At 34.2% G+C, this 14,710-nt stretch overlaps 1 protein-coding gene across 2 annotated transcripts in view; it reads left to right on the top strand.

The window, feature by feature from the left end:
* SLC35A3 (solute carrier family 35 member A3) overlaps positions 1 to 14,710 on the top strand; it is a 47,834-nt gene that overhangs the window by 20,921 nt on the left and 12,203 nt on the right. The window contains exons 2-7 of one of the 2 annotated variants that reach the window (XM_082385965.1): positions 3,863 to 4,067; positions 6,823 to 6,977; positions 7,055 to 7,177; positions 8,805 to 8,976; positions 12,765 to 12,883; positions 14,468 to 14,601. In XM_082385965.1, the coding sequence (XP_082242091.1) occupies positions 3,881 to 4,067; positions 6,823 to 6,977; positions 7,055 to 7,177; positions 8,805 to 8,976; positions 12,765 to 12,883; positions 14,468 to 14,601 (890 nt within the window). In that variant the 5' untranslated portion in view covers positions 3,863 to 3,880. The other variant, XM_082385966.1, reaches the window with a different exon arrangement.

Raw genomic sequence — 14,710 nt, 5'->3', positions numbered from 1 at the left:
GCTATAGTGGCTCACAGAACTCAGGGAAACACTTATGTTTACCAGTTTATTAAAGGATATGATAAAGGATACAGATGGACAGTCAGATGAAGAAATATATAGGGCAAGGTCTGGGAAGGTCCCCAGCATGGGAACTTCTGTCCCCATGGAATTGGGGTGCCTCACCTTCCCTGTGTGGATGTGTTCACCAACTTGGAGGCCCTCTGAACCCTATATAGTATTGTGATTTTATGGAGGCTTCATCATGTAGGCAAAATGGATCATTAACTCCATTTTCAGCCCTTTTGCCTTCTCAAGAGAATGGTGAGTAGGGGAGCTTGGGGAATGGGGCTGAAAATTCTAAGCTTCTAATCACGGCTTGTTCTTTCTGGTGAGCAGCTCTCTTCAGAAGCCATCTAGAAGCCTGCCCAAATTTGCCTCACTAGAACAAAAGACACTTCTATCACCCAGAAAATTACAAGGGTTTCAGGAGCCCTGTGTCAGGAACTGGGGTCAAAGACCAAATATTAGAACAAAAGATGCTCCTAGTGCTCTTATCACTTAGGAAATTACAAGCGTTTCAGGAACCCTGTGTCAGGAGCCAGCACCAGAGACCAATATATATGTCTTCCTATTATCTCACAGACTTAGAAAAACAAAACAAAACATTGTGAGAGACTAAAAATATTACGAACTGTATTATCACAGTGAATGTTTATATTGATGTTGTATGTACTTGGAAATGGAAAAGCAAAATTGTACAAATAGTGTATCCTGGCTTAGAATCTGACCTTTAAATTTTCATTTGAAAAGAAATCAGAGTATTGCTGTTATAACACATGCATTATGGTCTTAGTTGTACAGAATAAACAAAAGACTTTCTTGAACAGGTTTGAAATAATTGTTCGACATTTTCCAGGAAAATCAGATGCATGTGCCAAATGTAGACTGCTGGCAACTTGTTCTCCTTTTATACAGAGATAAAGGCCACCAGGAAGTCTTTTGAAATTCTACAGTAGCTTGTAATGGGATCTGCGGAACTTGATATTTAACTTTATAACTGTTATTTTTCAATTAATAATTATAAGACCTTGAACAAGTCATCTAACTTCTCTGTTCACTATTTTCTTTATTTTAAAATGAAGATATTGTACTAGATGATTTCTAAAGCATCTTCCACTTCTAAAATGCTATAATTTTATTTCACATTAGGATTCTTCTGCTAATGCAGATTTATAAAAATGAGATAGTTGGTTGATAAAGTGGTTGTGGCATTTTACATTCCCACTAGCAAAGTTGAGAGTTCTATTTGCTCTAAATCCTCTTCAACACTTGGTAGCATCAATTTTTAAGATTTCAGCTATTCTAATAGGTGTATAATGTTATCTCATTGTGGCTTTAATTTGTATTTCTCTAATGACTGTGATGTTGAACATCTTTTCATGTGCATATTAGCCATTCATTTCTTTTTTTGGTGAAATATCTATTGACATCTTTTGTCCATTTTAATTTGGGTTGTTTGTCTTCTACTCATTGTGTTGTAAGAGTTCTGTATACATTCATTGTGTTGTAAGAGTTCTGTATACATTCTAGATACAAGACCATGGTCAGATTTTTGTGTTGAGAATATTTTCTCCCATGATGTGGTTTGCCTTTCATTATTTTTACAGTGTCTTTGGAAGAGTAGATTTAAATTTTGATGATGTCCAATTTTTCCATATTTTTCTTTTATGGTTTGTGCTTTTTGTATCCTAAGAAATCTCAACCTATTTTTATGTGGCTATGATTTTCTCCTATGTTTTCTTCCTGAATATTTATAGTTTTAGCTTTTTTAAAAATAAATTTATTTATTTAATTTATTTTTGGCTGTGTTGGGTCTTCGTTGCTGTGTGTGGGCTTTCTCTAGTTGCAGCGAGTGGGGGCTACTCATTGCGGTGGCTTCTCTTGTTGCGGAGCACGGTCTCCAGGCGCGTGGGCTCAGTAGTTGTGGCACATGGGCTCTAGAGCGCAGGCTTAGTATTTGTGGCACACAGGCTTAGTTGCTCCGCAGCATGTGGGATCTTCCCGGACCAGGGTTCGAACCCGTGTCCCCTGCCATTGGCAGGCGGATTCATAACCACTGCACCACCAGGGAAGTCCCTGTTCTGGACTTCATTCTATCCCATTGACCTATTCTTTTGTCCTTATGTCAATATCAGTCTTAATTATTAGGGCTTTATAGTAAGTCTGGAATGTCAGTAGTTTAACTCCTTCCACTTTATTCTTCCTTTTCAAAATTGTTTTGCTGGTCTAGGTCCTTTGTATTTTCCTATAAATTTTAAAATCGATATCAATTTCTACCAAAAAAAACCTTCAGAGATTTTGTTTGAGATTGAATCTTTAGATAAATTTGAAGCAAAGGATGTGACCTGGGTTGGAGAGGCAGTTGACTGATCATGCACACTACATTAAGTCCTTCCTTGAAGGAGGATCTTAGTGGAGCATCTCCAAGTCTACAGAGTTACAGTGGTTGATAGTGTTGTTCAAATCTTCAATATTCTTACTGGGTTTTGTGTGTGTGTATATTCTATCAGTTACTGGGAAAGGTGGGTTAAAATCTCATATTCTGACTGGATTTACCTGTTTTTCCTTTTAGTTCTGTAAGTTTTTGCTTTATGTATTTTGAAGCTATGTTATTAGCACATATACATTTATAATGGTTATATCTTCCTGATGTGTTGATTCTTTTATCATTACAAAGTGTCCTTTAATTCTAAAAATAATTCTTGTGTAATCTGTTTTGCCTGATATTAATCTAACCCCTCCAACTTTCTCATAGTTATTTTCCTCATGGCTTTTATCATTTTCCACCCTTTTACTTTTTAACATATTTGTATCTTCATATTTAAAGTGAGTTTCTTAGAGTTCATATTAAATTGCTTTAGAAAAAATACAGAAACTTTGCTACTTTTATTATTGGGGGAAGCCAGGTGGAGGGTAAATGAGAACTCCTGTACTATTTTTTTCAACTATGTAAGTCTAAAATTATTTCAAGAATGTTTATAATTGCCTGTTGGTTGGTGCATTTTTGTAGTAACTTCTCTAAAATTCTTGTCTGATAATTCCAACATCTATATCAACTATGTGTTGTTGTCCTTTGATTGTCCTTATTCATCCTAGTTGAGATTTTTTTTTCTGTCTTTTGGAATGATGAGTATACTCATTTTGGATTGTATCCTGGACGTTTTGAGTGTTGTGAGACCTTGGTTCCTACTTAAATCGTCTATATTAGTAGGCAGCCACTGGAGAGGGAGGAATGGTGCTGCATCTTCGCTGACATTCCCCTTATATAGGGCAGGAACGGTTGGCAGGGCTCTGCCCCCATAGTCTTTGTGGCTGCATCCTGGTGGGGGATGGGAGGGCCACCACCTCTGTTGTCCTTTGTGCAGGGTTGGGATGGTCAGCAAGGCTCTGCCCCACAGATTATACAGCACTCATTTGGGAGGGTTGCATCCTTCAGGGCTGCTGTCTTCCCAGTCCTTTGGTTGGAGACAGTGGGTTTTTTCTTATGGCTTTTTTGTTGTTGACCTACACCTGTTGGTGGTTCCAGGTTGTAAACTGCTGTCACACCCAGGGTGAGATACATGAATGGCAAATCTCAAGATTTTTTAATCACTCAAGATCTGCAGTCTCTAGCCAGTTTGCCTTATTTTTGTCACCTTTTCAGAGTCTCCTTGTAGTTGCTTTGTCTTTGGTCCAAGGTTTATAGTTGTAATTAGCAGGAAGAGTAGGATGCAGTGCACTTAATTTATCTTGTTTGGAACCAGACATCTCTTACTGGTATTTAAAATATTTATAATTTCTGTATTTTCTGTTTATTTGCCCTGTGTATTTTGTTTTTCAGGCAAATGAAGATAAAACAATGTCAGCCAACCTAAAATACCTTTCCTTGGGAATTTTGGTCTTTCAGACTACCAGTCTGGTTCTAACGATGCGTTATTCTAGGACTTTAAAAGAGGAGGGGCCTCGTTATCTGTCATCTACAGCCGTGGTTGTTGCTGAACTTTTGAAGATAATGGCCTGCATTTTATTAGTCTACAAAGACAGCAGTAGGTATCTAGGTTTTTTAAGTCATTGCAATTTATTTAATTATTTTGGAGTTATTCACATGTGATATATATATATATATATAGTATATATGTATAGGTACTTATATATGACATATATATATATTATATATACGTAACTACACATTTGAACACTTGCATTATTTAAGAACATTTCAATTTTCATTTTATTAAGATGGTTTTAGTCTAGTAATAAAGGTATTTTATTCTTATCTATGTTATGATTCATGTCCTCTGGTTAATGCTGTAAATATGAAACAAAGTTTCTTGCATTTATAATAATTTGAGAGTAAGTAATTTAGAGGAGTAATAATTTTTTTACTAAAGTCAAGGCTTTTTTATTTTATTTGCTGCATGATTAGTCCAGCAGTGACTAATTTGATATAGTTTTTTTTAAAAAAAATCTTTATTGAGGGAATTCCCTGGTGGTCCAGTGGTTAGGGCTCCATGTGGTTAGATTATTTGGGGGTACATTAAAATGAAAAACAGACTTTTTTCATGTTTTTATATATCAAACCAAATGAGAAGACAAGCAACAGATTGAGAGAAGGTATTTACATCACAGGTAATCACTAATAATTAATATCCAGAATGTACAAAGAACTCCCACAACTCAATAAGAAAAAGATAAGAAACTCAACAAAAAAGGGACAAAAGATATAAATAGGCAACTCACAGAAGAGAAAACCTGAGTGGCCAATCAATGTATAAAAAGATGTTCAACCTCTCTAGGAATCAGAGAAATCAAATTAAAGCCACAAGACTCAATTCCACTACCCTCATACTGCTAATGAGAAAAATATGTGACAGCATCAATTATTTAAAATTTTAATTTTAAAGATGAGCTAATATTTTATATTTTTTCTGCTAAAACTAAAAAAAATCTTTTGGTAATTTTTGTTTTACTTACATAATTTTTTTACCATTATTTTAGTCAGGAAAGGCTGACTATCAAGTAGCATTCTTTAGTTATTTTCATTTTGTAAACTAAACTGTAAACCAACTATACTCCAATAAAAATTAATTTAAAAAAAGGTATTTTCATTTTAAAACTTTTTATAAAGTTTGCAAGTTTTTTTATCATCACCTTTTTTGACCATGATTCTTTCTTTCTTTCTTTCTTTCTTTATGGCTGTGTTGGGTCTTCGTTTCTGTGCGAGGGCTTTCTCTAGTTGCAGCAAGTGGGGGCCACTCTTCATCGCGGTGCGCGGGCCTCTCATTATCGCGGCCTCTCTTGTTGCAGAGCACAGGCTGCAGACGCGCAGGCTCAGTAATTGTGGCTCACGGGCCTAGCTGCTCCGTGGCATGTGGGATCTTCCCAAACCAGGGCTCGAACCCGTGTCCCCTGCATTGGCAGGCGGATTCTCAACCACTGTGCCACCAGGGAAGCCCAAGTTTGCAAGTTTTATGTTGGGAGAGAAAATCATCTGTGAAGTGTATTGTTGGTAAGGTGGTAGGGTTCCTTAGAATTTCTCCTTTCTTTGGGGGTTTATGTATCTCTGAAAGTTCTTTGGGCATTTTTTTTGTGATTGATACTGTGGGTTGGCTAGCTCAGAGTCCATTTTTAACTCCTTTCTCCCTTTCTTATCTCTAATGTGGAGAATATAAAAGAAAAGAATTGATTTTCCAGCTCCCTTGTAGCAGGGGCTAGTCATGCAACACACAGTCTTGGTCAGTGAGAGGGAAGAAGATGCCTACTAGGCCACTGTTTCCTCCTCTTCTTTCTTCCTTCCGGAAAGAAGAACCAGAGGTGCATCAGTCAGTTGGTAACCTGTTGCAAAAAATCACGTAGACAATACATGAAAAGCATGAAAATAAAAAGCCAATATATATACAGAGAGAGCTAGGTCCCTGATGTCATCACGGAGCTGCTGTAGCAGCTTTTGACCTGGACTCATGACATGTGAGACAAATCCCTATGGGTTTGAGCCACTGTTGGTTGGGTTTTCTGTTGTTTGAGCCAAACCCACTTCCTGGTATCCTTCTTTTCATGATTAAAGTCTTCATAATTATTAATTGGCATTAATGGCTGATGATAAAATACATTATAAAATACAAAGTATCAATATTATAATATTGCTATGATAAAGTAAGAATACTTGGTTGACAAGTTAATACTTTGAGGTTTTGGTTATCATAAATACATATGTGTATATATAATCAATTTGATTTATTTCCCAATGAAAAAAATATATATATAAAGATAATGCTCTTCTTAACATGCTACCTTATAATATTTAGTATTAGCATCATTAAAGGTATAGGTATACCTTATTTTATTGCAGATATTGTGTTTTTTACAAATTTAAGATTTGTGGCAACCCTCCATTGTCAGATGATGGTGAGTATTTTTTAGCAATAAAGTATTTTTTAATTAAGGTATGCACATTGTTTTTTTTAGACATAATCTTATTGCACAGTTAAGAGACTACAGTAAAGTATAAACATAACTTTTATATGCACTGAGAAACCAAAAAAATTCTTGTGACTCACTTTATTGTGATATTCACTTTATGGCAGTGGTCTGGAAATGAACCTGCAATATCTCTGAGGTACGTCTGTATATTTTAGACCTAAAAGGATCTTAACATGTAGCCAAATTTCCTTTTTTTTTTTTTTTCCCTTTTTTTTTTTTTTTCCCCATTTTTTTACGGGTGAAAAAACTGAGGACTTGAGAGTATGTAACTTATTTGGAGTTACTTAATTACTGATTTTGCCCATTTCATGTTTTTTCTAGAATGTAGTCTAAGAGCACTGAATCGAATATTACATGATGAAATTCTTAATAAACCTATGGAAACACTTAAACTTGCTATTCCATCAGGGATATATACTCTTCAGAATAATTTACTCTATGTGGCACTGTCAAATCTAGATGCAGCTACTTATCAGGTATTTAAAATACATTTCTAGTAGTGTTTCTAAGAAAGAAAGAAAGAAACAATAATATTAGCTGTTTTCTCTTTCAGGTCACGTATCAGTTGAAAATTCTTACGACTGCATTATTTTCTGTGTCGATGCTTAGTAAAAAATTAGGTGTGTACCAGTGGCTCTCCCTAGTAATTTTGATGACAGGAGTTGCTTTTGTACAGGTAACTATTCAAGATAAGTATAACTTTTACTTTTATTGCAGTTTCAAACCTCATTTTGGAGAATATGGTTCTGTTATTTGTTGAAGAAAATTAATGCTTATTCTCACAACTGACATTTTTTGAGGGCTTCCTTTGAGCAAGATACTACATTGGGACTGTAAATGACACAAAGAAGTAAAATCAAATTATCCGACGTAAAGAAATGAACAGTCTATTTAGGGAAATAAGACACTGTAGGTAAAACAAAGCTGATTTTTACTGAGTGTCTGGACATTTGAGATCAACCATTCCCTTCCTATTGTCTCTCAGCTTCCCTGATACCACTCGCTCCTGGTTCTTTTCACATCTTTCTAATGATTCCTTCTTGGTTTCCTTCCTGGGGTCCTCTTCCTTGATATTCCCATTAGATATTGTGTTGTTGATAGGCTTGTTATTTCTCTTAAATTATGTCCTTAGTTTTGGAGATTTCATTCTTTCTGAAGGTTTTTACTAACACATATGCTTATAGCTTCTTGGTCTGTGTCATCAGCTCTGGTTATCACCTCTAGTTTCAGATTTATATATATAAAAGCACATTGGACATCTTTGTTTGGTTGTTCAATAGGCCTTATAAACTTAGTGTATCCAAAGCTATACTTTACCTTTTCCCCACCAAACCTGTTCTGTTTTTTCCAGTCTTGATTTACTTAGCCTGAGAGTTGTCCTAGACTCTTCCTTTAGCCTGTACATCCAGTCAATCACTAAGACTTTCTGATTCTGCTTTCTAATACTTCTTGATTCTGTCCTTGTCTGTCTCTACTAACACTTCCCCATTTCATGCCTTCTTTGTGTCTCAAGTAATCTTTTGCCTCCTAATTGATTTTTTTTTTTATTTTTAACTTCTGTCTTACAATTCAGCCTCCACTTAGTCACCACTGTGGTCTATCTAAAAGAAATCCAATCATGTCAATCTCCTGCCGTCCAAAGCCCCCCTCCCCTACAATCACTTTCCTCAGAGTGTGGTATGTATATTTTGAATAAATATTTCTAATAGTTATTTAAGTGGTTATTAGAAAAATATAGTTGGCATATCAAATCCATATTTTCATAGATCCTGCTTAAGGTAAGGTAAAGTCGGTATTCAGTTTTTAAAAGTGAGGTATTTTAAATTAAAATATTAAGTAATTAATAGTTTAGGGAGAACATACATTTGACAAAAACCATGAAGATGATAGGGAAATAAGTGAAGTTTTAGGAACGCTGATCTACAGAATAAAGCTCAGAATGGTTAGCATGAAATGGACCTTCCATAATGAAACAACAGCTCCATACTCATTTTTGCTGCTCCAACACTTCACACTCTGAATTTCTACAACTGAACTGCTTGTGGAGGCTATTTTGTGCATCTGTGCGTTTATTATACTCTTTCTCTCTTTTAGGGTATTTTTGAAATTATAAATTATAACAGTAATATCACTATGGGAAAAAAAAAATGATTCTAAGTTTTTCTTTCAAAAGCTCTCCTCTGCAATCCCCAAGAATGGTATTGGTTGCATTTTTACCTTAAGGTCTAAGAGTGGACTCTGAATATGTATTTTGTAAAATATTATAGGAATTAAACTTCAGTTTTGTTTTTCTTTTTGTTCAGTGGCCCTCAGATTCTCAAGAGCTTAATTCGAAGGAACTTTCAGCTGGCTCACAATTCGTAGGCCTCATGGCAGTTCTCACAGCATGTTTTTCAAGTGGCTTTGCTGGGGTTTACTTTGAGAAAATCTTAAAAGAAACCAAACAATCAGTGTGGATAAGAAACATTCAACTTGGTAAGTTTTAAATGTTTTCTAATATTATTTGTAAAGGATAATATTGTTATGTTTAAAGATTTCTATGTTTTTCTGATTTTTTAAAAATTTTTTGGCCACGCTGCACAGCATGCGGGATCTTAGTTCCCCAACCAGGGATTGAACCTGTGCCCCCTGCATTGGGAGCACAGCGTCTTAACCACTGGACCGCCAGGGAAGTCCTATGTGTCTTTAATTAAATAAACCTTTTATAAAAGCTGCTGTTGATGCAAATATCTGGCAGGGTTTTTGCCTTTTGAAAAACTATTTTAAATGAATGTCTTTTATTCAAGAATATGGAATTCTAGGTCCGTGCTCATAAGAGTGTATGCAGCCTGTTTCTGTCCTCACCATTTGGAGCCTTTGTCTTTGGTTGCTATGTTTTCCACAGATGTTGCAAATAACTTACATATTTTCCTCATGGAAAAAGAGATTAAGATAGCAAATTTAATTATATGATACAGTGTTATCAGCTACAGTCACCATGTTGTATATCAAATCACCACAATGTACACTTCAAATGTCTTAGAATTTTACTTATCAATTATACCTCAATAAAGCTGAAAAAAATAGATACTTAAATGGAGGAAGTTTGAAATGAAGAAATTTTTGTCTCTTTAAAATCTTACTATGCTTTTTTATTTCAAGTTGTTACATTTTAGCTTTTAAATACTACAGCATTTTTCTAACTGAAGGTGAAGTTTAAAAGAAAAAAGAGATTGAGAGATTGCCTTTGAATAGATATTTAAACTATTTGTACACAGTATTGTAACATTTAACTCCTCATACAAAGATTTCAGAATTTAGTATTCTTGTCATATTATTCATTTTGGAAGATGCTACATGTGAGAAGCAGCTCAATTGCAAATCAACATGTTCTGTTTTAAGCCTCTGTCCCTGTGACTTTGGAGCTCACCTTTGAAACCATTGTTTTTTTCTTTGAAGCCACTGTTTTTTTCTTCACATCAGCTTAATAGCTATACCATGTTTCATGATAGCAGTCATAACAGGCCCTTCCAGGCCCTATACAGTGAATTGTCTGTAATCCTAATGGCCTGTATTTTAAGACAAACCTTCAAAATTTGATTAAAGTCCATCCTTTCAGCTGTTTTCACGTAATATGATAACAAACAGACTGAACCTTCATTTTATCACACAGTATTTATTTGTTTCTCTGCAAAATTTGTAGAAATCTATCGTGTGTGGTTTTTTTTTTTTTTAAGAACTTCAAGGTAAATATTTTTGAAAACAAAATTAAATTAGCTTCCCTTTGTTCAGTTTGTCTAGAAGGCAAGTTCAGACTTGAAAAGTATTCACCATTTCAGAAAGAGTGTATCTATAGCATAGTGGTTAAGAACTCTTGGTTTGGTAGTCTGACCACTCAAATCCTGATTTTATTACCTACCATGTGTGTGGCATTACAGAACTTACTTAACCTTCCTCTCTGCTTCCTCATCTATAAAATATACTTAATTATGGTACTTATTTCATATGTTGCTATGAGGATTAAATGAGAGAATACATGTAAAATGTTTAGAATAAAGTGCCTTGTGCTTTATTAGTGCCTAAGCACTTATGTCAGCTATTTACATTAATATGCAAATATCAGAAAAGAAAGAAATATTCAGGTTTGTATGAGTTGCCCCAAATTTTCTCGATTATAAGATAAAAATGAAAGGTCAGAATTCATGATTCTGTGGTATTACATGGATTTCTTATTCCTTGGTTTGACCTCATAACACAATCTAATGGTAATGGTAATAACTCAGAGTTCTGAAAAGGATACATAAATAAGTTATAGATAACTCGAGATTACAAAAACAAAACAATGTATAGAAGTTTTCAAACATCAACGTTCAAAGATTAGCTAATTGATAAGATCCAATATTAGCCACAGAATGGAGAAACAGGAACTCTTGTACCTAAGGTTGCTAGGAGTACAGTCTTCCCTTGGTATCTGTGGGGGATTGGTTCCAGGACCGCCGTGGATGATCAAGTCCCTTGTATAAAATGGTGTATAGTGTTTGCATATAACTTATGCAATCTTCTCATATACACTGAATCATCTCTAGATTATTTATAATACCTAATACAGTGTAAATGCTTTGTAAATAAGTTGCTGTGCCGGCAAATTCAAGTTTTGTTTTTTGGAACTTTCTGGAATTTTTTTTTTTACATTTTTGGTTCACGGATGGTTGAATCTGTGGATGCAAAACCTGCGAATATGGAGGGCCAACTGGTAGACTGATGTAACCTTATTGGATCTCAATTTGGGAATATATAACAAAATTTTAAATAAATTACAGCTTTAATGTAAAAATTCCATGTCTGGATAAGAATTTATCCTACAGATATAAATATTTATACTAGAGCACAAAGATAAATGTCCAAGTTTATTCATTTCAGCATTGGTTACAATTGTAAAAAATAGAAAACATTTAGAATACTGGTTAAATAAATTATCAATACAATTAAATGGTGTAGTGGTTAAGATCATAGACTTCAAAACCACTCTGCCTGGATTAAAATTTTGAATCCATCACTAACCAGCAACATGAATTTGGGCAAGTTTATTTAACCTCTCTTTGCTTCAGTTTCTTCATCTGTAAAATGAGCTAGAAGTGTCTACCTCATAGGGTTGTTATGAGTTAACATACATAAAGCACTTAGTACATTTCGTTGCATGTGGCGTTATATGTGTATTTCGTACTATTATTGTCCGTACGATGGAATATTATACAACTGATAGAAAGAATGCAGTAGATCTGTACATACTGACATGTGTGTACTCTTCTGTACTCTATACATTTTTTGTAATTATCAAGTGTTATTTTTATAATTAAAAAAGAAATGAATAATACCCTTGGAAGTGTTTATTTTTGTGATTTTGTATTATGCCAGTATTATTTTCATGTTCTAAATTAGACATATTAAAATGATAGAGTTGGCATAAATAAAAAGAAAGAACATTTCACATCCCTTTTAGTTCTTTTTCACTGTGGAATACTTTGATTAGTTGTGGCTTTATAAAAAATTGCTTTACCCTGCAATCTTTGCATATCTTACCACAGACTGCCCCAAAGAGAGGACCCCTGTAGTATCCATTTCTTTATTCATAGTTTAGGATTGCTCCAGGAAATCTTAGATCCAGTAGTCATGTGATAAGCTCTGTGGTAGAAGTAAGGGATTCAGCAGTGAATAAGACACATATCAGGCTCTCACTGAGCTGACTTTCCCTAACAGTGAGACTTCAATAACAACATTCTGATGTTGCCTATGGCTGATGGTTTCTTAGCTCTAATTTTTTGTTTATTAATTATTGTACATCCAAAATTTCTAAATAAAGGAAAATGCTGGACCACATACCTGAGCTATTATATCTGCATGTATGAATGTGAATATATGAAAATCTAGATCTAGTAAATAGGAAGATATAAGATACAGTGAAATACACCAAAAGTGAGCATTTTACAAATATTTGAATGGGACAGCCATTTAGTTCTGGAATGTATACATTATATTTTTTCAGTCCTCCAAAGTTGGTAATCTCTGTTCTTTTTTATATTTCCATGTCTTTTTATTACAGTCATAATATAGTACTAAGTATACTTTTCTTAAGTTTATATAATTATACAAGTAAAAAAATTTTAAAGTAGTCTAATTTTATCAAAAAGGAAAAGTTAAGTTTAAAATTATTTGGAATGTTAATGGAAAAATATCTCTCCAGACAAACTAAATGATGTATGACATAGACTTTACTTTTTTTTTAGGTTTCTTTGGGAGTATATTTGGATTAATGGGTGTATATGTTTATGATGGAGAACTGGTATCAAAGAATGGATTTTTTCAGGGGTATAACCGGCTGACCTGGATAGTTGTTGTTCTTCAGGTAAAGCATTTAAAGACTTACATTTATGCTAATAAATTTTATTTTAATATAGAGAATCAAGGTAGCTATGATACACTGATATGAGGAAAAAGGGTCCCTCCTATCAGTACTCTCATTATCTCTAGTTTATTCAGGGAAGTTAAAACAGAACTGATCTAAATGCTGTAATGAAAACTTATTTGAAAATGAATCATGGATGAACTTTATGGTATTTAAATTTAACATAACGAAAATGCAAGTTTAAGAATAAAAGAGTTGAAAGCTGAGGACAAATATAACTTGTAATTTTTCTACTGTTCTGATCATTTTACAGGAAGTCTGTGGTCAGCTATTTCAGGCTCCAGAAGCAGATCTAGATATTTAAATCTGTAACAGTTTATAGTTTATATTTTGGTTACATATTGGAGTATTCCTATTAAATTACCTCGGCTTATAACTTGAAATTATTCAAGGGTTGAGTAATTTCATCTTCAAAAAATACTTACTGAGTACTCTGGAGGATACAAAAATGAAGATAGAAGTCTCTGTCTTCACAAAGCCTTTCTCTAGAGGTATTTGAAGCTGTAAGAAACAAGGTCCCTCAGGGAGGATGGGTGAAGGTGGCAAAGGATAGTTGTGTTTTGAAAGCAGGAAGGATACTTCTATTTTTAATATAGGAGAAAAGGAGACAAGGGTAAGTGAAAATTCAGAGAAAATTTGAGGTAGAGATAGGGTAAGTCAGGAGAGTTTATGTAGATGGCTTTTATCCTATCAAGGAGGGAAGCTCTCTTTCCTTAAGAGGGGGCTAAAGACTTGAGAAAAATTTAAAAGGTTTGGTACAGTTGGTATGAGGGAGTAAATAGAGGAATGAGAACACTGCTAAGAAATACCAGGACTCAAACATCAATTTGTAGTGAGCTCACTTGGCATAATTTGTGACTTTCTCTCATAAAGCTTCTACCATTTGAAGACGTGCAGTGAAAGTGGGTAACCCAGACTTGGGAGCTGATATGTAGGGTTTGGTAGAAAACAAAACTATGAGATATGGTAAAACTTTGTTATTTAAGTAGCCACAATTTGGAATTTGAGAGGGATTTGGTAGAAAGTTCTTCACTCTCAAAGAGAATGATTAAAGTGCTTTAGGAAGAGTAATCTGACAGCAATGAAAGGTAGATTAGAATGGGAAGCAACTAGAGGAAGAAATCGAAGTTGGCTATTAAAAGGCTAGTAAAATAACTTTCAAGTTACAGTTTATTTTTAATCAAAAGTAAAAATATTTCACTAATCAGTGTGTCCAATTTTCCCACATTTGTCTGAACAAGTGATGTTTAATTACTAAATTGGATGAGGATAGATGTTATGAGGGTCAAACTCCATTGTAACAAACTGCAGATTATGCTGGTAGTTATTTTATCAGATACCTTTTGAAATAAGGGGGCTATTGAACAAAACCTAGAAGTCCATTTGTTATGAGATGTTTAATAAAAATCACTTACTTTAATGGGATTAGATTATAGGACAAAGCCTAAAGCTTCATTGAGATTGTTTTGAAAAGCAGTTTTATATATATTTAATTTTTAAAATAATCTTTTAAAACTTCTGCAGGCACTGGGAGGCCTTGTAATAGCTGCTGTTATTAAGTATGCAGATAACATTTTAAAAGGATTTGCAACCTCTCTGTCCATAATATTATCAACACTGATATCTTATTTTTGGCTACAAGATTTCGTACCAACCAGGTAGTGTATTCTTTTCTATTTCTTTAAATTTCCAAAAGTATATAGAAAAATAAGAGTCCTTCATAAGATCTAATCTGAAAAATTTTGTTCTATTACAACTTTCGAAGAA

The sequence above is a fragment of the Balaenoptera borealis genome, assembly GCF_965194805.1.
Source record: "Balaenoptera borealis genome assembly, chromosome: 1".
Classification (NCBI taxonomy): domain Eukaryota; kingdom Metazoa; phylum Chordata; class Mammalia; order Artiodactyla; family Balaenopteridae; genus Balaenoptera; species Balaenoptera borealis.
Note: the sequence above shows the minus strand (reverse complement) of the source record. Positions and strands in the feature narration are given on the sequence as shown.